The 25,403-nt window shown below is 41.6% G+C and overlaps 1 protein-coding gene across 4 annotated transcripts in view; it reads right to left on the bottom strand.

Annotated features, from left to right (window-relative positions):
• The window catches only part of LOC115115858 (neurexin-1a-beta-like), a 416,921-nt gene that overhangs the window by 42,591 nt on the left and 348,927 nt on the right, over positions 1 to 25,403 (bottom strand). For 2 of the 4 annotated variants that reach the window (XM_065012593.1, XM_065012595.1), the window contains one exon: positions 24,793 to 24,880. In XM_065012593.1, the coding sequence (XP_064868665.1) occupies positions 24,793 to 24,880 (88 nt within the window). The remainder of the gene's footprint in view (positions 1 to 24,792; positions 24,881 to 25,403) is intronic. The other 2 variants (XM_065012594.1, XM_065012596.1) reach the window with 1 other exon arrangement.

The raw sequence follows: 25,403 nt of genomic DNA, 5'->3' as shown, positions 1-25,403 counted from the left end.
TATTGTCATTCTACAGAGTACTGTCATTGGACAGAGTACTGTCATTGGACAGAGTACTGTCATTCTACAGACTATTGTCATTCTACAGAGCACTGTCATTGGACGGAGTACTGTCATTCTACAGACCACTGTCATTCTACAGAGTACTGTCATTCTACAGACTATTGTCATTCTACAGACGATTGTCATTCTACAGAGCACTGTCATTGGACAGAGTACTGTCATTGGACAGAGTACTGTCATTCTACAGACTATTGTCATTCTACAGACTATTGTCATTCTACAGAGTACTGTCATTCTACAGAGTACTGTCATTCTAAGGAGTACTGTCATTCTACAGAGTACTGTCATTCTACAGACTATTGTCATTCTACAGAGCACTGTCATTCTACAGAGTACTGTCATTCTACAGAGTACTGTCATTCTACAGACTATTGTCATTCTACAGAGTAATGTCATTCTACAGAGTACTGTCATTCTACAGACTATTGTCATTCTACAGAGTACTGTCATTCTACAGAGTACTGTCATTCTACAGAGTACTGTCATTCTACAGACTATTGTCATTCTACAGAGTACTGTCATTGGACAGAGTACTGTCATTGGACAGAGTACTGTCATTCTACAGACTATTGTCATTCTACAGAGCACTGTCATTGGACGGAGTACTGTCATTCTACAGACCACTGTCATTCTACAGAGTACTGTCATTCTACAGACTATTGTCATTCTACAGAGTACTGTCATTCTACAGAGTACTGTCATTCTACAGACTATTGTCATTCTACAGACGATTGTCATTCTACAGAGCACTGTCATTGGACAGAGTACTGTCATTGGACAGAGTACTGTCATTCTACAGACTATTGTCATTCTACAGACTATTGTCATTCTACAGAGTACTGTCATTCTACAGAGTACTGTCATTCTAAGGAGTACTGTCATTCTACAGAGTACTGTCATTCTACAGACTATTGTCATTCTACAGAGCACTGTCATTCTACAGAGTACTGTCATTCTACAGAGTACTGTCATTCTACAGACTATTGTCATTCTACAGAGTAATGTCATTCTACAGAGTACTGTCATTCTACAGACTATTGTCATTCTACAGAGTACTGTCATTCTACAGAGCACTGTCATTCTACAGAGTACTGTCATTCTACAGACTATTGTCATTCTACAGAGTACTGTCATTCTACAGACTATTGTCATTCTACAGACTATTGTCATTCTACAGAGTACTGTCATTCTACAGAGTACTGTCATTCTACAGACTATTGTCATTCTACAGAGTACTGTCATTGGACAGAGTACTGTCATTCTACAGAGTAGTGTCATTGGACAGAGTACTGTCATTGGACAGAGTACTGTCATTCTACAGAGTACTGTCATTCTACAGAGTACTGTCATTCTACAGACTATTGTCATTCTACAGAGTACTGTCATTGGACAGAGTACTGTCATTCTACAGACTATTGTCATTCTACAGAGCACTGTCATTGGACGGAGTACTGTCATTCTACAGACCACTGTCATTCTACAGAGTACTGTCATTCTACAGACTATTGTCATTCTACAGAGTACTGTCATTCTACAGAGTACTGTCATTCTACAGACTATTGTCATTCTACAGACGATTGTCATTCTACAGAGCACTGTCATTGGACAGAGTACTATCATTCTACAGAGCACTGTCATTCTACAGAGTACTGTCATTCTACAGAGTACTGTCATTCTACAGAGTACTGTCATTCTACAGAGTACTGTCATTCTACAGACTATTGTCATTCTACAGAGTAGTGTCATTGGACAGAGTACTGTCATTGGACAGAGTACTGTCATTCTACAGACTATTGTCATTCTACAGAGTACTGTCATTCTACAGACTATTGTCATTCTACAGACTATTGTCATTCTACAGAGTACTGTCATTCTACAGACTATTGTCATTCTACAGAGTACTGTCATTCTAAGGAGTACTGTCATTCTACAGAGTACTGTCATTCTACAGACTATTGTCATTCTACAGAGCACTGTCATTCTACAGAGTACTGTCATTCTACAGAGTACTGTCATTCTACAGAGTACTGTCATTCTACAGACTATTGTCATTCTACAGAGTACTGTCATTCTACAGAGTACTGTCATTCTACAGACGATTGTCATTCTACAGAGTACTGTCATTCTACAGAGCACTGTCATTCTACAGACTATTGTCATTCTACAGACTATTGTCATTCTACAGAGTAGTGTCATTGGACAGAGTACTGTCATTGGACAGAGTACTGTCATTCTACAGAGTACTGTCATTCTACAGAGTACTGTCATTCTACAGACTATTGTCATTCTACAGAGTACTGTCATTGGACAGAGTACTGTCATTGGACAGAGTACTGTCATTCTACAGACTATTGTCATTCTACAGAGCACTGTCATTGGACGGAGTACTGTCATTCTACAGACCACTGTCATTCTACAGAGTACTGTCATTCTACAGACTATTGTCATTCTACAGAGTACTGTCATTCTACAGAGTACTGTCATTCTACAGACTATTGTCATTCTACAGACGATTGTCATTCTACAGAGCACTGTCATTGGACAGAGTACTGTCATTGGACAGAGTACTGTCATTCTACAGACTATTGTCATTCTACAGACTATTGTCATTCTACAGAGTACTGTCATTCTACAGAGTACTGTCATTCTAAGGAGTACTGTCATTCTACAGAGTACTGTCATTCTACAGACTATTGTCATTCTACAGAGCACTGTCATTCTACAGAGTACTGTCATTCTACAGAGTACTGTCATTCTACAGACTATTGTCATTCTACAGAGTAATGTCATTCTACAGAGTACTGTCATTCTACAGACTATTGTCATTCTACAGAGTACTGTCATTCTACAGAGCACTGTCATTCTACAGAGTACTGTCATTCTACAGACTATTGTCATTCTACAGAGTACTGTCATTCTACAGACTATTGTCATTCTACAGACTATTGTCATTCTACAGAGTACTGTCATTCTACAGAGTACTGTCATTCTACAGACTATTGTCATTCTACAGAGTACTGTCATTGGACAGAGTACTGTCATTCTACAGAGTAGTGTCATTGGACAGAGTACTGTCATTGGACAGAGTACTGTCATTCTACAGAGTACTGTCATTCTACAGAGTACTGTCATTCTACAGACTATTGTCATTCTACAGAGTACTGTCATTGGACAGAGTACTGTCATTCTACAGACTATTGTCATTCTACAGAGCACTGTCATTGGACGGAGTACTGTCATTCTACAGACCACTGTCATTCTACAGAGTACTGTCATTCTACAGACTATTGTCATTCTACAGAGTACTGTCATTCTACAGAGTACTGTCATTCTACAGACTATTGTCATTCTACAGACGATTGTCATTCTACAGAGCACTGTCATTGGACAGAGTACTATCATTCTACAGAGCACTGTCATTCTACAGAGTACTGTCATTCTACAGAGTACTGTCATTCTACAGAGTACTGTCATTCTACAGAGTACTGTCATTCTACAGACTATTGTCATTCTACAGAGTAGTGTCATTGGACAGAGTACTGTCATTGGACAGAGTACTGTCATTCTACAGACTATTGTCATTCTACAGAGTACTGTCATTCTACAGACTATTGTCATTCTACAGACTATTGTCATTCTACAGAGTACTGTCATTCTACAGACTATTGTCATTCTACAGAATACTGTCATTCTAAGGAGTACTGTCATTCTACAGAGTACTGTCATTCTACAGACTATTGTCATTCTACAGAGCACTGTCATTCTACAGAGTACTGTCATTCTACAGAGTACTGTCATTCTACAGAGTACTGTCATTCTACAGACTATTGTCATTCTACAGAGTACTGTCATTCTACAGAGTACTGTCATTCTACAGACGATTGTCATTCTACAGAGTACTGTCATTCTACAGAGCACTGTCATTCTACAGAGTACTGTCATTCTACAGACTATTGTCATTCTACAGAGTACTGTCATTCTCCAGACTATTGTCATTCTACAGACTATTGTCATTCTACAGAGTACTGTCATTCTACAGAGTACTGTCATTCTACAGACTATTGTCATTCTACAGAGTACTGTCATTCTACAGAGTACTGTCATTCTACAGACTATTGTCATTCTACAGAGCACTGTCATTCTACAGAGCACTGTCATTCTACAGAGTACTGTCATTCTACAGACTATTGTCATTCTACAGAGTACTGTCATTCTACAGACTATTGTCATTCTACAGACTATTGTCATTCTACAGAGTACTGTCATTCTACAGAGTACTGTCATTCTACAGACTATTGTCATTCTACAGAGTACTGTCATTGGACAGAGTACTGTCATTCTACAGACTATTGTCATTCTACAGACTATTGTCATTCTACAGAGTACTGTCATTCTACAGAGTACTGTCATTCTAAGGAGTACTGTCATTCTACAGAGTACTGTCATTCTACAGACTATTGTCATTCTACAGAGCACTGTCATTCTACAGAGTACTGTCATTCTACAGAGTACTGTCATTCTACAGACTATTGTCATTGTACAGAGTATTGTCATTCTACAGAGTACTGTCATTCTACAGACTATTGTCATTCTACAGAGTACTGTCATTCTACAGAGCACTGTCATTCTACAGAGTACTGTCATTCTACAGACTATTGTCATTCTACAGAGTACTGTCATTCTACAGACTATTGTCATTCTACAGACTATTGTCATTCTACAGAGTACTGTCATTCTACAGAGTACTGTCATTCTACAGACTATTGTCATTCTACAGAGTACTGTCATTGGACAGAGTACTGTCATTCTACAGAGTACTGTCATTGGACAGAGTACTGTCATTCTACAGACTATTGTCATTCTACAGAGTACTGTCATTGGACAGAGTACTGTCATTCTACAGAGTACTGTCATTCTACAGAGTACTGTCATTCTACAGACTATTGTCATTCTACAGAGTACTGTCATTGGACAGAGTACTGTCATTCTACAGACTATTGTCATTCTACAGAGCACTGTCATTGGACGGAGTACTGTCATTCTACAGACCACTGTCATTCTACAGAGTACTGTCATTCTACAGACTATTGTCATTCTACAGAGTACTGTCATTCTACAGAGTACTGTCATTCTACAGACTATTGTCATTCTACAGACGATTGTCATTCTACAGAGCACTGTCATTGGACAGAGTACTATCATTCTACAGAGCACTGTCATTCTACAGAGTACTGTCATTCTACAGAGTACTGTCATTCTACAGAGTACTGTCATTCTACAGAGTACTGTCATTCTACAGACTATTGTCATTCTACAGAGTAGTGTCATTGGACAGAGTACTGTCATTGGACAGAGTACTGTCATTCTACAGACTATTGTCATTCTACAGAGTACTGTCATTCTACAGACTATTGTCATTCTACAGACTATTGTCATTCTACAGAGTACTGTCATTCTACAGACTATTGTCATTCTACAGAGTACTGTCATTCTAAGGAGTACTGTCATTCTACAGAGTACTGTCATTCTACAGACTATTGTCATTCTACAGAGCACTGTCATTCTACAGAGTACTGTCATTCTACAGAGTACTGTCATTCTACAGAGTACTGTCATTCTACAGACTATTGTCATTCTACAGAGTACTGTCATTCTACAGAGTACTGTCATTCTACAGACGATTGTCATTCTACAGAGTACTGTCATTCTACAGAGCACTGTCATTCTACAGAGTACTGTCATTCTACAGACTATTGTCATTCTACAGAGTACTGTCATTCTCCAGACTATTGTCATTCTACAGACTATTGTCATTCTACAGAGTACTGTCATTCTACAGAGTACTGTCATTCTACAGACTATTGTCATTCTACAGAGTACTGTCATTCTACAGAGTACTGTCATTCTACAGACTATTGTCATTCTACAGAGCACTGTCATTCTACAGAGCACTGTCATTCTACAGAGTACTGTCATTCTACAGACTATTGTCATTCTACAGAGTACTGTCATTCTACAGACTATTGTCATTCTACAGACTATTGTCATTCTACAGAGTACTGTCATTCTACAGAGTACTGTCATTCTACAGACTATTGTCATTCTACAGAGTACTGTCATTGGACAGAGTACTGTCATTCTACAGACTATTGTCATTCTACAGAGCACTGTCATTGGACAGAGTACTGTCATTCTACAGAGCACTGTCATTCTAGAGAGTACTGTCATTCTACAGAGTACTGTCATTGGACAGAGTACTGTCATTCTACAGAGTACTGTCATTGGACAGAGTACTGTCATTCTACAGAGTACTGTCATTGGACAGAGTACTGTCATTCTACAGAGTACTGTCATTGGACAGAGTACTGTCATTGGACAGAGTACTGTCATTCTACAGAGTACTGTCATTCTACAGACTATTGTCATTCTACAGAGTACTGTCATTGGACAGAGTACTGTCATTCTACAGACTATTGTCACTCTACAGAGCACTGTCATTCTAGAGAGTACTGTCATTCTACAGAGCACTGTCATTCTAGAGAGTACTGTCATTCTACAGAGTACTGTCATTCTACAGAGCACTGTCATTCTAGAGAGTACTGTCATTCTACAGAGCACTGTCATTCTAGAGAGTACTGTCATTCTACAGAGTACTGTCATTCTACAGAGCACTGTCATTCTAGAGAGTACTGTCATTCTACAGAGTACTGTCATTCTAAGGAGTACTGTCATTCTACAGAGTACTGTCATTCTACAGACTATTGTCATTCTACAGAGCACTGTCATTCTACAGAGTACTGTCATTCTACAGAGTACTGTCATTCTACAGAGTACTGTCATTCTACAGACTATTGTCATTCTACAGAGTACTGTCATTCTACAGAGCACTGTCATTCTACAGAGTACTGTCATTCTACAGACTATTGTCATTCTACAGAGTACTGTCATTCTCCAGACTATTGTCATTCTACACACTATTGTCATTCTACAGAGTACTGTCATTCTACAGAGTACTGTCATTCTACAGACTATTGTCATTCTACAGAGTACTGTCATTCTACAGAGCACTGTCATTCTACAGAGTACTGTCATTCTACAGACTATTGTCATTCTACAGAGTACTGTCATTCTACAGACTATTGTCATTCTACAGACTATTGTCATTCTACAGAGTACTGTCATTCTACAGAGTACTGTCATTCTACAGACTATTGTCATTCTACAGAGTACTGTCATTGGACAGAGTACTGTCATTCTACAGACTATTGTCATTCTACAGAGCACTGTCATTGGACAGAGTACTGTCATTCTACAGAGCACTGTCATTCTAGAGAGTACTGTCATTCTACAGAGTACTGTCATTGGACAGAGTACTGTCATTGGACAGAGTACTGTCATTCTACAGAGTACTGTCATTGGACAGAGTACTGTCATTCTACAGAGTACTGTCATTGGACAGAGTACTGTCATTGGACAGAGTGCTGTCATTCTACAGAGTACTGTCATTCTACAGACTATTGTCATTCTACAGAGTACTGTCATTGGACAGAGTACTGTCATTCTACAGACTATTGTCATTCTACAGAGCACTGTCATTCTAGAGAGTACTGTCATTCTACAGAGCACTGTCATTCTAGAGAGTACTGTCATTCTACAGAGTACTGTCATTCTACAGAGCACTGTCATTCTAGAGAGTACTGTCATTCTACAGAGTACTGTCATTGGACAGAGTACTGTCATTCTACAGAGTACTGTCATTGGACAGAGTACTGTCATTCTACAGAGTACTGTCATTGGACAGAGTACTGTCATTCTACAGAGTACTGTCATTGGACAGAGTACTGTCATTGGACAGAGTACTGTCATTCTACAGAGTACTGTCATTCTACAGACTATTGTCATTCTACAGAGTACTGTCATTCTACAGAGTACTGTCATTCTACAGAGTACTGTCATTCTACAGACTATTGTCATTCTACAGACTATTGTCATTCTACAGAGTACTGTCATTCTACAGAGTACTGTCATTCTAGAGAGTACTGTCATTCTACAGACTATTGTCATTCTACAGACTATTGTCATTCTACAGAGTACTGTCATTCTACAGACTACTGTCATTCTACAGAGTACTGTCATTCTATTCTACAGAGTACTGTCATTCTACAGAGTACTGTCATTCTACAGAGTACTGTCATTCTACAGAGTACTGTCATTCTACAGACTATTGTCATTCTAGAGAGTACTGTCAATCTACAGAGTACTGTCATTCTACAGACTATTGTCATTCTACAGAGTACTGTCATTCTACAGAGTACTGTCATTCTACAGAGTACTGTCATTCTACAGACTATTGTCATTCTACAGAGTACTGTCATTCTACAGAGTACTGTCATTCTCCAGACTATTGTCATTCTACACACTATTGTCATTCTACAGAGTACTGTCATTCTACAGAGTACTGTCATTCTACAGACTATTGTCATTCTACAGAGTACTGTCATTCTACAGAGCACTGTCATTCTACAGAGTACTGTCATTCTACAGACTATTGTCATTCTACAGAGTACTGTCATTCTACAGACTATTGTCATTCTACAGACTATTGTCATTCTACAGAGTACTGTCATTCTACAGAGTACTGTCATTCTACAGACTATTGTCATTCTACAGAGTACTGTCATTGGACAGAGTACTGTCATTCTACAGACTATTGTCATTCTACAGAGCACTGTCATTGGACAGAGTACTGTCATTCTACAGAGCACTGTCATTCTAGAGAGTACTGTCATTCTACAGAGTACTGTCATTGGACAGAGTACTGTCATTGGACAGAGTACTGTCATTCTACAGAGTACTGTCATTGGACAGAGTACTGTCATTCTACAGAGTACTGTCATTGGACAGAGTACTGTCATTGGACAGAGTGCTGTCATTCTACAGAGTACTGTCATTCTACAGACTATTGTCATTCTACAGAGTACTGTCATTGGACAGAGTACTGTCATTCTACAGACTATTGTCATTCTACAGAGCACTGTCATTCTAGAGAGTACTGTCATTCTACAGAGCACTGTCATTCTAGAGAGTACTGTCATTCTACAGAGTACTGTCATTCTACAGAGCACTGTCATTCTAGAGAGTACTGTCATTCTACAGAGTACTGTCATTGGACAGAGTACTGTCATTCTACAGAGTACTGTCATTGGACAGAGTACTGTCATTCTACAGAGTACTGTCATTGGACAGAGTACTGTCATTCTACAGAGTACTGTCATTGGACAGAGTACTGTCATTGGACAGAGTACTGTCATTCTACAGAGTACTGTCATTCTACAGACTATTGTCATTCTACAGAGTACTGTCATTCTACAGAGTACTGTCATTCTACAGAGTACTGTCATTCTACAGACTATTGTCATTCTACAGACTATTGTCATTCTACAGAGTACTGTCATTCTACAGAGTACTGTCATTCTAGAGAGTACTGTCATTCTACAGACTATTGTCATTCTACAGACTATTGTCATTCTACAGAGTACTGTCATTCTACAGACTACTGTCATTCTACAGAGTACTGTCATTCTATTCTACAGAGTACTGTCATTCTACAGAGTACTGTCATTCTACAGAGTACTGTCATTCTACAGAGTACTGTCATTCTACAGACTATTGTCATTCTAGAGAGTACTGTCAATCTACAGAGTACTGTCATTCTACAGACTATTGTCATTCTACAGAGTACTGTCATTCTACAGAGTACTGTCATTCTACAGAGTACTGTCATTCTACAGACTATTGTCATTCTACAGAGTACTGTCATTCTACAGAGTACTGTCATTCTACAGACTATTGTCATTCTACAGACTATTGTCATTTTACAGAGTACTGTCATTCTACAGAGTACTGTCATTCTACAGAGTACTGTCATTCTACAGACTATTGTCATTCTACAGACTATTGTCATTCTACAGAGTACTGTCATTCTACAGAGTACTGTCATTCTAGAGAGTACTGTCATTCTACAGACTATTGTCATTCTACAGACTATTGTCATTCTACAGAGTACTGTCATTCTACAGAGTACTGTCATTCTACAGACTATTGTCATTCTACAGAGTACTGTCATTCTACAGAGTACTGTCATTCTACAGAGCACTGTCATTCTACAGAGCACTGTCATTGGACAGAGTACTGTCATTGGACAGTGCTTCTTTGAGAAGAAATTAAGCAGATTATAGTCACAGGGTAGCACTGTAGAAAGACAAGGAGAGCGTAGCACCATAGAGAGGACTGGGAGAGTACAGTAACCTGAGGAACAATTCCAGGCTGTGTCAGTCACAGAGGATCAAAGACCTTCATGGTCGGCTGGCTGCACTGTCACAAACTCAGTGTTGAGCGCTCCGCCAAGCGTGTGAATGGCCCTGAATGCAGATATTAATCAGGATATGGTGTTAGACAGCTGTCACCAGGGGAGCACAGCAGAAACGGTGTAATCTCCCCTCGCTAGCTAGAAATACCAATGATATTCTGTTCAGGGAAGGAGAGAGTGCCTCTACTGCTTCACATACTGTAGTAACAGCTTCACATACTGTAGTAACAGCTTTATATACTGTAGTAACAGCTTCACATACTGTAATACCAGCTTCACATACTGTAGTAACAGCTTCACATACTGTAGTAACAGCTTCACATACTGTAGTAACAGCTTTATATACTGTAGTAACAGCTTCACATACTGTAATACCAGCTTCACATACTGTAATACCAGCTTCACATACTGTAGTAACAGCTTCACATACTGTAGTAACAGCTTCACATACTGTAGTAACAGCTTTATATACTGTAATACCAGCTTCACATACTGTAGTAACAGCTTCACATACTGTAGTAACAGCTTCACATACTGTAGTAACAGCTTTATATACTGTAGTAACAGCTTCACATACTGTAGTAACAGCTTTATATACTGTAGTAACAGCTTCACATACTGTAGTAACAGCTTCACATACTGTAGTAACAGCTTCACATACTGTAGTAACAGCTTTATATACTGTAGTAACAGCTACATACTGTAGTAACAGCTTACTGTAGTAACAGCTTCACATACTGTAGTAACAGCTTCACATACTGTAGTAACAGCTTTATATACTGTAGTAACAGCTTCACATACTGTAGTAACAGCTTCACATACTGTAGTAACAGCTTCACATACTGTAGTAACAGCTTCACATACTGTAGTAACAGCTTCACATACTGTAGTAACAGCTTCACATACTGTAGTAACAGCTTCACATACTGTAGTAACAGCTTTATATACTGTAGTGCTTAGTGCAGCTGGAACACTCTAGGTTTTGACAGATGACCTTGTCAGAGATAGAGATGATGCTGCAATGCTCAGTACAGTTTGAAATGATGTGGGAAAATCATCTCCAAAGTATTCCCACACATAACACCGGGATATACACTGAGTGTACAAAACATTAAGAACACCTTCCTAATATTGAGTTGCACCCCCTTTTGCCCTCAGAACAGTCTCAATTTGTCGGGGAATGGACTCTAAAAGGTGTTGAAAGTGTTCCACAGGGATGCTGGCCCATGTTGACTCCAATGCTTCCCACAGTTGTGTCAAGTTGGCTGGTTGTCCTTTGGGTGGTGGACCATTCTTGATACACACAGGAAACAATTAAGCGTGAAACACTCAGCAGCGTTGCAATTCTTGGCACACTCAAACCACCTTCTACCATATCTCGTTCAAAAGGCACTTAAATATTTTGCCATGCCCATTCACCCTTGTGAAATGCACATACACAATCTATGTCTCAACTGTCTCAAAGCTTAAAAATCCTTCTTTAACCCGTCTCCTCCCCTTCATCTAGATTGATTGAAGCGGATTTAACAGGTGACATATAAGGGATCATAGCTCTGACCTGGATTCATCTGGTAAGTCTATGTCATGGAAAGAGCACGTGTTACTAATGTTTTTTTTACACTCATTGTATGTGATCGTATACAAATATAAGTAAGGTTTGCAATGATTACATTTTAGTCAAATATATATACAAATCATTTATATTTTTATATTTATAATATATATATGGGCTTCTTGCAGTCTACCAATTATTTGTGATTATGTTTCGGCCCCCCCAAAAAATTGGTCCTCGGCTGAATCTAGTCATCTCATTGCATTTTCTATTGACTGAGGTAAGCAGATCTCGCATGGGGATATGAGGAGTCTAGATGTGTACAGCCTAGACTTTGAGATATGAATAATGGGTAATAAATACTTAGTATGTAGCCTAACAGACAGTCTGACAGAGTGCTGTGGAGTAGACATTCATTTATTGCTGGCTTTATTACTGCGTAAAGATCGATACAGAGAGAGCTACGGCCTTGAATTGGAAACTAACTGTTTTGCCTTGCGCTCAATCCACTCAATCCAGCACGTTAGGAAATCCCTCAATACTGAAGGGAAGCACTTGCTGTCTTTGGCAAAGTTGGTAGATTCAATCCCAGGTTGTTTAATAGGAACATCATAAACATAAGAATTTGACCCACGATTTGTTGGAGAAATGTGGATGTATATGTTCAATATGCATTGTGGTTATGTAGCTTAAAGTAGTGCTGTCTAGCACATTTTACTGTGTCTATTTGTAAGATTACAAAACAAGCATTTAACTTCTTGAGAAATGTAGACATAGACAGGCAATGTGTTGTTTATTACCATATGAATAGATAGGGCAAGTTGTCTCAGCAAGCGATATTTCAAAGCCTCCTTCCCTAGCAGCTGTAGCAGGAAGTAAACAGTAAAATTCAATTTATTTACAATTCGCTTACAGTACCTGGAATTGAGGGCAAGTCATAACCTTAAGAATGTATCTATTATGGCTGGTAAAGCAATCATATTTTTGGGGGCCAGGATATTTTATGTACAGTTTAACTCTGCAGAGTGAAACAGTAAACAAAGAACGTTATAGACTATCAGTAAACACATCCTTGATCCTGAACTAAAAGGAGTTTGTTTGAAAAGAGTTGGCTTCATCACCAGTTGAGTTGTCTTAGAGAACAGTTACTGTTAAGATGGTGTTTGTTGGTTTGCTTTCCTGTGCCATGTGTGTGTGTTTGAAAAAGAGAGAGAGACAGAGAGAGAGAAAGAGAGATGAGAGAGAGAGAGAGAGAGAGAGAGAAAGAGACAGAGAGAGAGAGAGAGAGACAGAGAGAGAGAGAGAGTGTGAGAGAGAAAGTAAGTTTGTGTGTGTGTGTGTGTGTGTGTGTGTGTGTGTGTGTGTGTGTGTGTGTGTGTGTGTGTGTGTGTGTGTGTGTGTGTGTATGTGAGAGTATGTGAGAGTGTGTGTCTTTGTGTGTTTTCCTAGGAGACAATACTAAAACAATACTAAAACAATGACAATGCAACTAAAGATGTTATGTGTAAGGGGCGGCAGGGTAGCCTAGTGGTTAGAGCGTTGGACTAGTAACCGGAAGGTTGCGAGTTCAAACCCCCGAGCTGACAAGGTACAAATCTGTCGTTCTGCCCCTGAACAGGCAGCTAACCCACTGTTCCCAGGCCGTCATTGAAAATAAGAATGTGTTCTTAACTGACTTGCCTGGTTAAATAAAGATAAAATAAAAATAAATGTAAAAAAGTAATCAGCACCTCATAAGGGCTGATGTACGTGACACAACAGGATACTAGTCCGACTGGCTGGCTGTTATGCATTTACAGGAATTAATGACAGTTGGCACCTAACTCGCCAACCGGAGAGCATTTCATAAAAACAATTAAACTAGCTCTACACACTCATGGTGGAACCAGCGAAGGGTTTTTAAAATGATGTTCTGGGATTCATCCAATGACATTGAGGAGTATACAACCTCAGTCACCGGCTTCATCAAGAAGTACGTCGATGATGTCGTCCCCACAGTGACCGTAGCTTAGTGAGGCTATCATCAAGGCAAAGGGTGGCTACTTTGAAGAATCTAACCTCTAAAATAAATTTGTTTGACACTTTTTTGGTTAATACATGATTCCATATGTCTTATTTCCTAGTTTTTATGCCTTCACTATTATTCTACAATGTAGAAGATAGTAAAAATAAAGAAGAACCCTTGAATGAGTAGGTGTTCAAACCTTTGTGTCCTTTACGTATAAATGATTCGGGAGACAGGCGCAGGAATGCGTAATAGGAACTTGTATTAAGCCCACATTACGGCGTGCCGTGTAAAGGCACGGGGACGAAGACCAAACAAGCACGTAACAAAACACAGGGCAGGAACCCAAAACAGAAGAGCGACAAGTACCTCGAATAAATAACACATGCGCACAATGATTAACAGATGGGACAAGACCCGTAATCATCTGCGCAGGTACTCAAACGCACGTTGTTATATACAAATACTAATCAGTGGGAATAGGGGACAGGTGTGCGTGATGAAAGTTCCAGAAGGATCCGTGACACTTTGACTGGAACTGTAAATAAAAAATTATTACAACATTGTCTTTGTCACTCAAAATCATTGTCATATGGTTCATCTTAAAAATCAAAATGGAAATGTAACATTTTACCAGAAAGCACCCTTAGATTGTGGGAAAAGGCCGCACTTGACTGTTGCACTTGAATCATTCCCATGGTGAATCATTAAGCCCACTACGCTATAAACCACACACTATTGCAGAGACTTTGATATGGTCACAGTTGATATGGTGAAAACAATGTGTGGGGAGGTCGAGGCACAAAATTCACATCAGTACCTTTGTCAGATAACACAGCAAAACAAAGAATTTATGATATAGATAGCAATCAAGAGGAGACTGACTGAAAGTCTTAAAAACTCCCCAGGTTATGCTCTCCAAATGGACTTTAGCTGTGAGGGCAGAGATGCCCATTAATTGAATTTTGCTCATTACATGTCGGGGGATGCAATTCACGAGGACATATTATTCTGTCTCACGATTCCCGAGCATGACACGGCACAGGGGATGTTTAGTGCACTGCATGGCTATACTGACGAAAAAACAGATTCCCTGGGATCGAATGGTGAGCATTTGCACAGATGGGGCTTCGTCTGTCACGAGACGGCAGCAGTGTTGTAAAGTACTTAAGTAAGTAAAAATACTTTAAAGTACTACTGAAGTAGTTTTTTGGAGTATATGTTTGACAACTTTTACTTCACTACATTCCTAAAGAAAACTATGTACTTTCTACTCCATACATTTTCCCCTGACACCCAAAAATTACATTTCGAATGCTTAGCAGGACAGGGAAATTGTCTATTTCACACACTTATCAAGAGAACATCCCTGGTCATTCCTACTGCAGACTCACTAAACACATTTTGTTTGTAAATTATGTCTGAGTGTTGGAGCGTGCCCCTGGCTATCATAAATTAATAAAAATTAAAAGAAAATTGTGCTGTCTGGTTTGCTTAATATAAGGAATTTGAAATTATTCAAATTTTTACTTTTGGTATATTTAAAACCAAATACTTTTAGACTAACTCCAGTAGGATTTTACTGGGTGACTTTCACTTTTACTTAAGTCATTTTCAAATAAGGTAACTTTACTTTTACTCAAGTATGACAATTGGGTACTTTTTCTACCACTGGACGGCAGGTAGGCCTCTGCACTCTAGTTGGGAATGTATCTCCCTCTGCCACATGGATGCATTGTATGATACACCCACTGAGCTATAACAGATACACCGAGATCACTGGCGGCAAAGAGCTGAGCGCAGAACTTGGAGATATGCAGCTTGAACATTAAACTAGGTTGCGAACGCATTTTCGCATTAAACTACATTTTCGCATAACTACATTTTCGCATAACTATGTGGAGATATGGGATCAAAGCATGACAATGTTCTATTTCACACAGAGGCCTGGTGGTTGTCAAGGGGGAGCATTGGAAATATTTTTGAATTGAGTGAAACTGTTTTCATTCACAATAGATGTAAAAAACAGACTGTTGACTTTCTAATGAAATTACAATCTGTTTCCTTGCCTATGTAACAGACATATTTGGGAAACTGAATACAAGCATGCAGGGGAATCAGCTAAATCTATTGGACTGTGATCCTGGCTCAGTTGACATGCCGGTCAGTGAAATCGAACAGCTGATCGAGCTCTCTCGTTAGCAGGTCCTCAGTACATATTCGTCGCCAAACCCACTGGCTCCAGGTCATCTATAAGTCTTTGCTAGGTAAGTCTCCGCCTTATCTCAGCTCACTGGTCACCATAGCAACATCCACCCGTAGCACGCACTCAAGCAGGTTTATTTCACTGGTCATCCCCAAAGCCAACACTTTCTTTGACTGCCTTTCCTTCCAGGTCTCTGCTGCCAATGACTGGAATGAATTGCAAAAATTGGAGACTTATATCTCCCTCACTAACTTTAAGCGTCAGCTGTAAGTGTAATGATCGTCGTCCTCCTTGTCTTATCGGTCCAATGCGTAGCGTGGTACGTGTTCACGATGATTATTTGCCTGAACACTGAAATACAAAATAACAACGTGAATAAACTAAACGAACAAAACAGTGTGGAACAAACACTGACACAGAAAAATAATCACCCACAAATCACAGGTGGGAAAAGGCTACCTAAGTATGATTCTCAATCAGAGACAACTAATGACACCTGCCTCTGATTGAGAACCATACCAGGCCAAACACATAACCACAACATAGAAAAAGGAACAAAGGCTACCCACCCCAACTCACGCCCTGACCATACTAAAACAAAGACATAACAAAAGAACTAAGGTCAGAACGTTTACAGTAAGAGCAGCTTACCGATCGCTGCAACTGTACACAGCCCATCTGTAAATACCCCATCCAACCAACTACCTACCTCATCCCCATATTTGATTTTCTGCTCTTTTGCATACCAGTATTTCTACTTGCACATCCTCATCTGCCTATATATCACTCCAGTGTTAATTGCTAAATTGTAATTACTTCGCCACTATTTATTGCCTTGCCTCTTCACGTCATTTGCACACATTGTATACAGATTTTTCTATGGTGTTATTGACTGTACGTTTGCTTATCTCATGTGTAACTCTGTTGTTGTTTTTATCACACTGCTTTGCTTTATTTGGCCAGATCGCAGTTGTAAATGAGAACCTGTTCTCAACTGGCCTACCTGGTCACTAAATTCTGCAGACAAAGCATTCATGGGTCACTATGGAGGAGTTTCTGACAAATGGAATACTGTGTCATCTACCTCCAAGCATTACAACTCATGGTACACTGATTCAATGCTCTTGTCTACAGTAAAAACAAATAACAATCCAGGTTGGATGTGACAGGAGAGATGAGGTGCGCACTGTTGACCACGCCCCCTGTCTTTGAGAAGCTGACATGCATCAAGGACACCCATCTCATTAGTGGTGGTGAGATATGAGACATTATGTAGGACTAATTTACAATTGACTTAGTAGGCCCACATTAAAGTAAGCGATGCAGAGTTGAGAAGGCAATCACAAATACTGTTACAATGTTTTGCAATTGACTGCCGTAGCCCAATTAAAAAAGCTAACAGATGCAAGTATTGCATTGTTTAAAATGCAATACTTGACTGAGGGACCTTACATACAGTGGGGCAAAAAAGTATTTAGTCAGCCACCAATTGTGCAAGTTCTCCCACTTAAAAAGATGAGAGAGGCTTGTAATTTTCATCATAGGTACACTACAACTATGACAGACAAAATTAGAAGAAAAAAAAATCCAGAAAATCACATTGTAGGATTTTTAATGAATTTATTTGCAAATTATGGTGGAAAATAAGTATTTGTTCACCTACAAACAAGCAAGATTTCTGGCTCTCACAGACCTGTAACTTCTTCTTTAAGAGGCTCCTCTGTCCTCCACTCGTTACCTGTATTAATGGCACCTTTTTGAACTTGTTATCAGTATAAAAGACACCTGTCCACAACCTCAAACCGTCACACTCCAAACTCCAAACTCCACTATGGCCAAGAACAAAGAGCTGTCAAAGGACACCAGAAACAAAATTGTAGACCTGCACGAGGCTGGGAAGACTGAATCTGCAATAGGTAAGCAGCATGGTTTGAAGAAATCAACTGTGGGAGCAATTATTAGGAAATGGAAGACATACAAGACCACTGATAATCTCCCTCGATCTGGGGCTCCACGCAAGGTCTCACCCCGTGGGGTCAAAATGATCACAAGAACGGAGAGCAAAAATCCCAGAACCACACGGGGGGACCTAGTGAATGACCTGCAGAGAGCTGGGACCAAAGTAACAAAGCCTACCATCAGTAACACACTACGCCACCAGGGACTCAAATCCTGCAGTGCCAGACGTGTCCCCCTGCTTAAACCAGTACATGTCCAGGCTTTGGGGCTGTTTTTCTGCAAAGGGACCAGGACGACAGATCCGTGTAAAGGAAAGAATGAATGGGGCCATGTATCGTGAGATTTTGAGTGAAAACCTCCTTCCATCAGCAAGGGCATTGAAGATGAAACGTGGCTGGGTCTTTCAGCATGGCAATGATCCCAACCACACCGCCCAGGCAACGAAGGAGTGGCTTCGTAAGAAGCATTTCAAGGTCCTGGAGTGGCCTAGCCAGTCTCCAGATCTCAACCCCATAGAAAATCTTTGGAGGGAGTTGAAAGTCCGTGTTGCCCAGCAACAGCCCCAAAACATCACTGCTCTAGAGGAGATCTGCATGGAGGAATGGGCCAAAATACCAGCAACAGTGTGTGAAAACCTTGTGAAGACTAACAGAAAACGTTTGACCTCTGTCATTGCCAACAAAGGGTATATAACAAAGTATTGAGATAAACTTTTATTATTGACCAAATACTTATTTTCCACCATAATTTGCAAATAAATTCATTAAAAATCCTACAATGTGATTTTCTGGATTTGTTTTTCTCATTTTGTCTGTCATAGTTGAAGTGTAGCTATGATGAAAATTACAGGCCTCTCTCATCTTTTTATCCTGTTGTATCCCGGGTCCGGGATCGTTGTCATCATCTGACACTAATTAGCATAACGCAATGGACATAAATATTACTAGAAAACATTCCTATTCATGAAATCACAAGTGAAATATATTGAAACACAGCTTAGCCTTATGTTAATCACCCTGTCGTCTCAGATTTTGAAAATATGCTTTACAGCCAAAGCAAGACAAGCATTTGTGTAAGTTTATCGATAGCCTAGCATAGCATTATGTCCAGCTAGCAGCAGGCGACCTTGTCACGAAAATCAGAAAAGCAATCAAATTAAATTGTTTACCTTTCATTAGTTTCGGATGTTTTCTCTCAAAGACTCCCAGTTAGATAGCAAATGTTCCTTTTCTCCAAAAATATTATTTTTGTAGGCGAAATAGCTCCGTTTGTTCTTCACGTTTGGCTGAGAAATCAACCGGAAATTGCAGTCACGAAAACACTGAAAAATATTCCAAATTAGCTCCATAATATCGACAGAAACATGGCAAACGTTGTTTATAATCAATCCTCAGGGTGTTTTTCAAATATCTATTCGATAATATATCCACTGGGACAATTGGCTTTTCAGTAGGACCGAGAGGAAAAATGGCTACCTCTGTATTTTACGCAAGAATCACTCTAAGAGCCATCAGGTGACCACTTATGCAATATAGTCGCTTACGCTCATTCTTCAACATAAATGTGTGAAACTATTTCAAAATGCTGTAGACACCTTTGGGCATACGTAGAAAAAGGAATCTGGTTGATAGCCCATTCACTGCTCAATAGGGACGTATCGGAACGCAGAGCTTTCAAAACATGAGTCACTTCCGGATTGGATTTTTCTCAAGCTTTCACCTGCAATATCAGTTCTGTTATACTCACAGACAATATTTTCAACAGTTTTGGAAACTTTAGAGTGTTTCCTATCCTAAGCTGTCAATTATATGCATATTCTAGCATCTTGTCCTGACAAAATAGTCAGTTTACTTTGGGAACGTTATTTTTCCAAAAATGAAAATACTGCCCCCTAGTTACAATACGTTTTTAAGTGGGAGAACTTGCACAATTGGTGGCTGACTAAATACTTTTTTTGCCCCACTGTATGTTGTATGTATGGGAGACAAAGGACGGGTTAGTCATTTACAAATCATGTCAACCCCTATTATTTCCCACAGAGTGAGTCCATGTAACTTTGATGTCAAATTTGACTCCTGAACTAATTTATATTGTTTAGACAAAAGGGCTGAATACTTATGCAACGACTATGTTTTAGTTCAATCGTAAAAACAAATAAATCTACTTTTTCTTCCACGTTGATATTAGAGAATTTTGTATATATTGTTGACAAAAAATGACAACAATTAAAAGTGAATAAATCCAAGGGGTATGACATTTTTTTACAAGGTACGGTATATCGTGTGAGGCAAGGTTGTGGTTCGAGTCCATTTAAATTCCGCCAATTTAAAAAGTAGATTGGAACTCCCAGAAATGAAATGGAATTGACCCACATCCTGTTGTGAAGGTAACTCACACGTTGAGGTAAGTAGACAAAATACTGTCATGAGTTACACAGAAAAATACTTGTGAACCACTGCCTTTACTCTAGCTTTACCACAGTGAGCTAGTTAATTGGTGCGTAGTGGAGTGGACTGACAGACGGTGACACAATCGACTTAAATCAATTTCTACAGTAACTTCAATACAGTGTCTTAAAAACCTTGATGGTGGACTGACCATGAGAGTGATTGTGACACACAGAGACACTGACTGTCAGACTGGCGGTACGGTGAGAGAATGACTGACTGACTGACTGGCAGGCAGTATGGTGAGAGACTGACTGACTGACTGGCGGTACGGTGAGACACTGACTGACTGACTGGTGGTACGGTGAGAGACTGACTGACTAGCGGGCCGTATGGTGAGAGACTGACTGACTGACTGGTGGTGCAGTGAGAGACTGACTGACTATCGGGCCGTACGGTGAGAGACAGACTTCTGACTGGCGGTACGGTGAGACACTGACTGACTGACTGGTGGTACGGTGAGAGACTGACTGACTAGCGGGCGGTACGGTGAAAGAATGACTGACTGGCTGGGCGGTACGGTGAGAGACTGACTGACTGACTGACTAGCGGTACGGTGAGAGACTGACTGGCGGTATGGTGAGAGACTGACTGACTATCGGGCCGTACGGTGAGAGACTGACTTCTGACTGGCGGTACGGTGAGACACTGACTGACTGACTGGTGGTACGGTGAGAGACTGACTGACTAGCGGGCGGTACGGTGAAAGAATGACTGACTAACTGACTGGCGGGCGGTACGGTGAGAGACTGACTGACTATGTTGCCCATCTTTATGGGTATCCGCATTGCTTAGACCTTCACCCTATTTTTATATCCAAATTGATCACATGAGTAGAAACTCGAGTCAGTTTCCTCTTATTTCTTTGTATATGAGTGAGAAACTCACTGACTGACTGACTAGCGGTACGGTGAGAGACTGACTGACTAACTGACTGACTGGAGGTACGGTGAGAGACTGACTGACTGACTGACGCTACAGTAGGATACTGACTGACTAGCGGTACGGTGAGAGACTGACTGACTGACTGACGCTACAGTAGGATACTGACTGACTAGCGGTACGGTGAGAGACTGACTGGTGGTATGGTGAGAGACCACTGACAGTACGGTGAGAGACTGACTGACTAACTGGCGGTACAGTGAGAAACTGACTTCTGACTGACTGGCGGGCGGTACGGTGAGAGACTGACTGACTGGCGGTATGGTGAGAGACTGACTGACGGTACAGTGGGAGACTGACTGACTGACTGACGGTACAGTGAGAGACTGACTGACTGGTGGTATGGTGAGAGACTGACTGACTGACTGACGGTACAGTGGGAGACTGACTGACTGACTAACTGGAGGTACAGTGAGAAAATGACTGACTGGTGGTACGATGAGAGACTGACTGACTGACTAGCGGTACGGTGAGAGACTGACTGGTGGTATGGTGAGAGACTGACTGACTAACTGACTGACTGGAGGTACGGTGAGAGACTGACTGACTGACGGTACAGTGAGAGACTGACTGACTAACTAACTGGAGGTACAGTGAGAGACTGACTGACTGACTGGCGGTACGGTAAGAGACTGACTGACTGACGGTACAGGGGAGACTGACTGACTGGAGGTACAGTGAGAGACTCACTGACTGGTGGTACGATGAGAGACTGACTGACTGACTGACTGACTAGCGGTACGGTGAGAGACTGACTGGCGGTATGGTGAGAGACTGACTGACTATCGGGCCGTACGGTGAGAGACTGATTTCTGACTGGCGGTACGGTGAGACACTGACTGACTGACTGGTGGTACGGTGAGAGACTGACTGACTAGCGGGCGGTACGGTAAAATAATGACTGACTAACTGACTGGCGGGCGGTACGGTGAGAGACTGACTGACTGACGGTAAGGTGAGAGACTGACTACTGACTGACTGGCGGGCGGTGAGTGACTGACTGACTATGTTGCTAAGCTACTAACTTGTGAACGATATTAGGCATCTGTTCACATAGGCTTGCCCATCTTTATGGGTATCCGCATTGCTTAGACCTTCACCCTATTTTTATATCCAAATTGATCACATGAGTAGAAACTCGAGTCAGTTTCCTCTTATTTCTTTGTATATGAGTGAGAAACTCACTGACTGACTAGCGGTACGGTGAGAGACTGACTGACTAACTGACGCTACAGTAGGAGACTGACTGACTAGCGGTACGGTGAGAGACTGACTGGTGGTATGGTGAGAGACAACTGACAGTACGGTGAGAGACTGACTGACTAACTGGCGGTACAGTGAGAGACTGACTTCTGACTGACTGGCGGGCGGTACGGTGAGAGACTGACTGACTGGCGGTATGGTGAGAGACTGACTGACGGTACAGTGGGAGACTGACTGACTGACTGACGGTACAGTGAGAGACTGACTGACTAACTAACTGGAGGTACAGTGAGAAACTGACTGACTGACTAGCGGTACAGTGAGAGACTGACTGGTGGGTGGTACGGTTAGAGACTGACTGACTAACTGACTGATTGGCGGTACGGTGAGAGACTGACTGACTGACAGTACAGTGGGAGACTGACTGACTAACTGGAGGTACAGTGAGAAACTGACTGACTGACTAGCGGTACGGTGAGAGACTGACTGGCAGTATGGTGAGAGACTGACTGACAGTACGGAGAGAGACTGACTGACTGACTGGCGGTACGGTGAGAGACTGACTTCTGACTCACTGGCAGGCGGTACGTTGAGAGACTGACTGACTAACTGACTGACTGACTGGCGATATGGTAAGAGACTAACTGACTGACTGACGGTACAGGGGAGACTGACTGACTGACTGGAGGTACAGTGAGAGACTCACTGACTGGTGGTACGATGAAAGACTGACTGACTGACTGACTGGCAGTATGGTGAGAGACTGACTGACTGGCGGTATGGTGAGAGACTGACTGACTGGCGGTATGGTGAGAGACTGACTGATTGACTGACGGTACAGTGAGAGACTGACTGACTAACTGGAGGCACAGTGAGAGACTGACTATCTGACTGACTGGCGGTATGGTGAGAGACTGACTGACTGGCGGTATGGTGAGAGACTGACTGACTGGCGGTATGGTGAGAGACTGACTGATTGACTGACGGTACAGTGAGAGACTGACTGACTGGCAGTACGGCGAGAGACTGACTGACTTGCGGTACAGCGAGAGACTTACTGGCGGTATGGTGAGAGACTGACTGACAGTACGGTGAGAGACTGACTGACTGGCGGTACGGTGAGAGACTCACTGACTGGCGGTATGGTGAGAGACTGACTGACTGGCGGTATGGTGAGAGACTGACTGACTGGCGGTATGGTGAGAGACTGACTGACTGGCGGTATGGTGAGAGACTGACTGATTGACTGACGGTACAGTGAGAGACTGACTGACTGGCGGTACGGCGAGAGACTGACTGACTTGCGGTACAGCGAGAGACTTACTGGCGGTATGGTGAGAGACTGACTGACAGTACGGTGAGAGACTGACTGACTGGCGGTACGGTGAGAGACTCACTGACTGGCGGTACGGCGAGAGACTGACTGACTTGCGGTACAGCGAGAGACTTACTGGCGGTATGGTGAGAGACTGACTGACAGTACGGTGAGAGACTGACTGACTGGCGGTACGGTGAGAGACTCACTGACTGGCGGTACGGTGAGAGACTGACTGACTGGCTATATAGTGAGAGACTGACTGACTGACTGGTGGTACGTTGAGAGACTGACTGACTGGCGGTACGGTGAGAGACTGACTGACTGACTGGTGGTACGGTGAGAGACTGACTGACTGACTGGCGGTACGGTGAAGACTGACTACTGACTGACTGGCAGGCGGTACGGTGAGAGACTGACTGACTGACTGGCGGTACTGTGAGAGACTGACTACTGACTGACTGGCAGGCGGTACGGTGAGAGACTAACTGACTGACTGGCGGTACGGTGAGAGACTAACTGACTGACTGGCGGTACGGTGAGAGACTGACTACTGACTGACTGGCAGGCGGTACGGTGAGAGACTGACTGACTGACTCGCGGTACTTTGAGAGACTGACTACTGACTGACTGGTAGGCGGTACGGTGAGAGACTGACTGACTGACTGGCGGTACGGTGAGAGACTGACAGCGACACCCAGAGACAGAAGGAATAAAAAGAGATGACTAACCTAACCCACCTGAGCTCGGCTCACAGGGATCAATGTCCTCGTCATCGCTCGGACACTCCGCAGATGCCACCGGCAGATCGTCCGTCGTCTGGAGGGAGCAGAGAGAAAAAGAGAGGGTTAGGAATGAGAGCAGGATAAACAAACAGCAGAAAAATGAAAAACCCCAGTCAACCAGGTCATGAAGTGTTTTCACCATCCAGCAGATGATACCATAGCAATTAAGCTATTAGATAAATTCATGGATGCTAGCTGCTCTTGTAGACTTCAGTCACTGCGCTAAAGGTAGTTTACATTGGCTGCGATACTACCTCTAATTTCCTTTATACTGGAGACATACAAATGGTATCAACGAGTTCATCTGACTCTGGTTAAGTAGAAAATAGGTTAATATCGCACTCTCTTTAAGGCACAGAAACTGTTTCTACCCACATGCATTGAGGATACTGAATAGCTGACTGAATATAAGAGAGAGAGAGAGAGAGAGAGAGAGAGAGACTTTTGACTTTTGGTCTTTCTTTATTGAAACATTCTCAATTCATTTAAAACTCACCCCCCCACTCCTAAAATAAAAAAATAAAAATATATCCTGTACAAATCACCATACACAAAAA

Source organism: Oncorhynchus nerka, linkage group LG28 (assembly GCF_034236695.1).
Source record: "Oncorhynchus nerka isolate Pitt River linkage group LG28, Oner_Uvic_2.0, whole genome shotgun sequence".
Taxonomy (NCBI): Eukaryota; Metazoa; Chordata; class Actinopteri; order Salmoniformes; family Salmonidae; genus Oncorhynchus; species Oncorhynchus nerka.
Note: the sequence above shows the minus strand (reverse complement) of the source record. Positions and strands in the feature narration are given on the sequence as shown.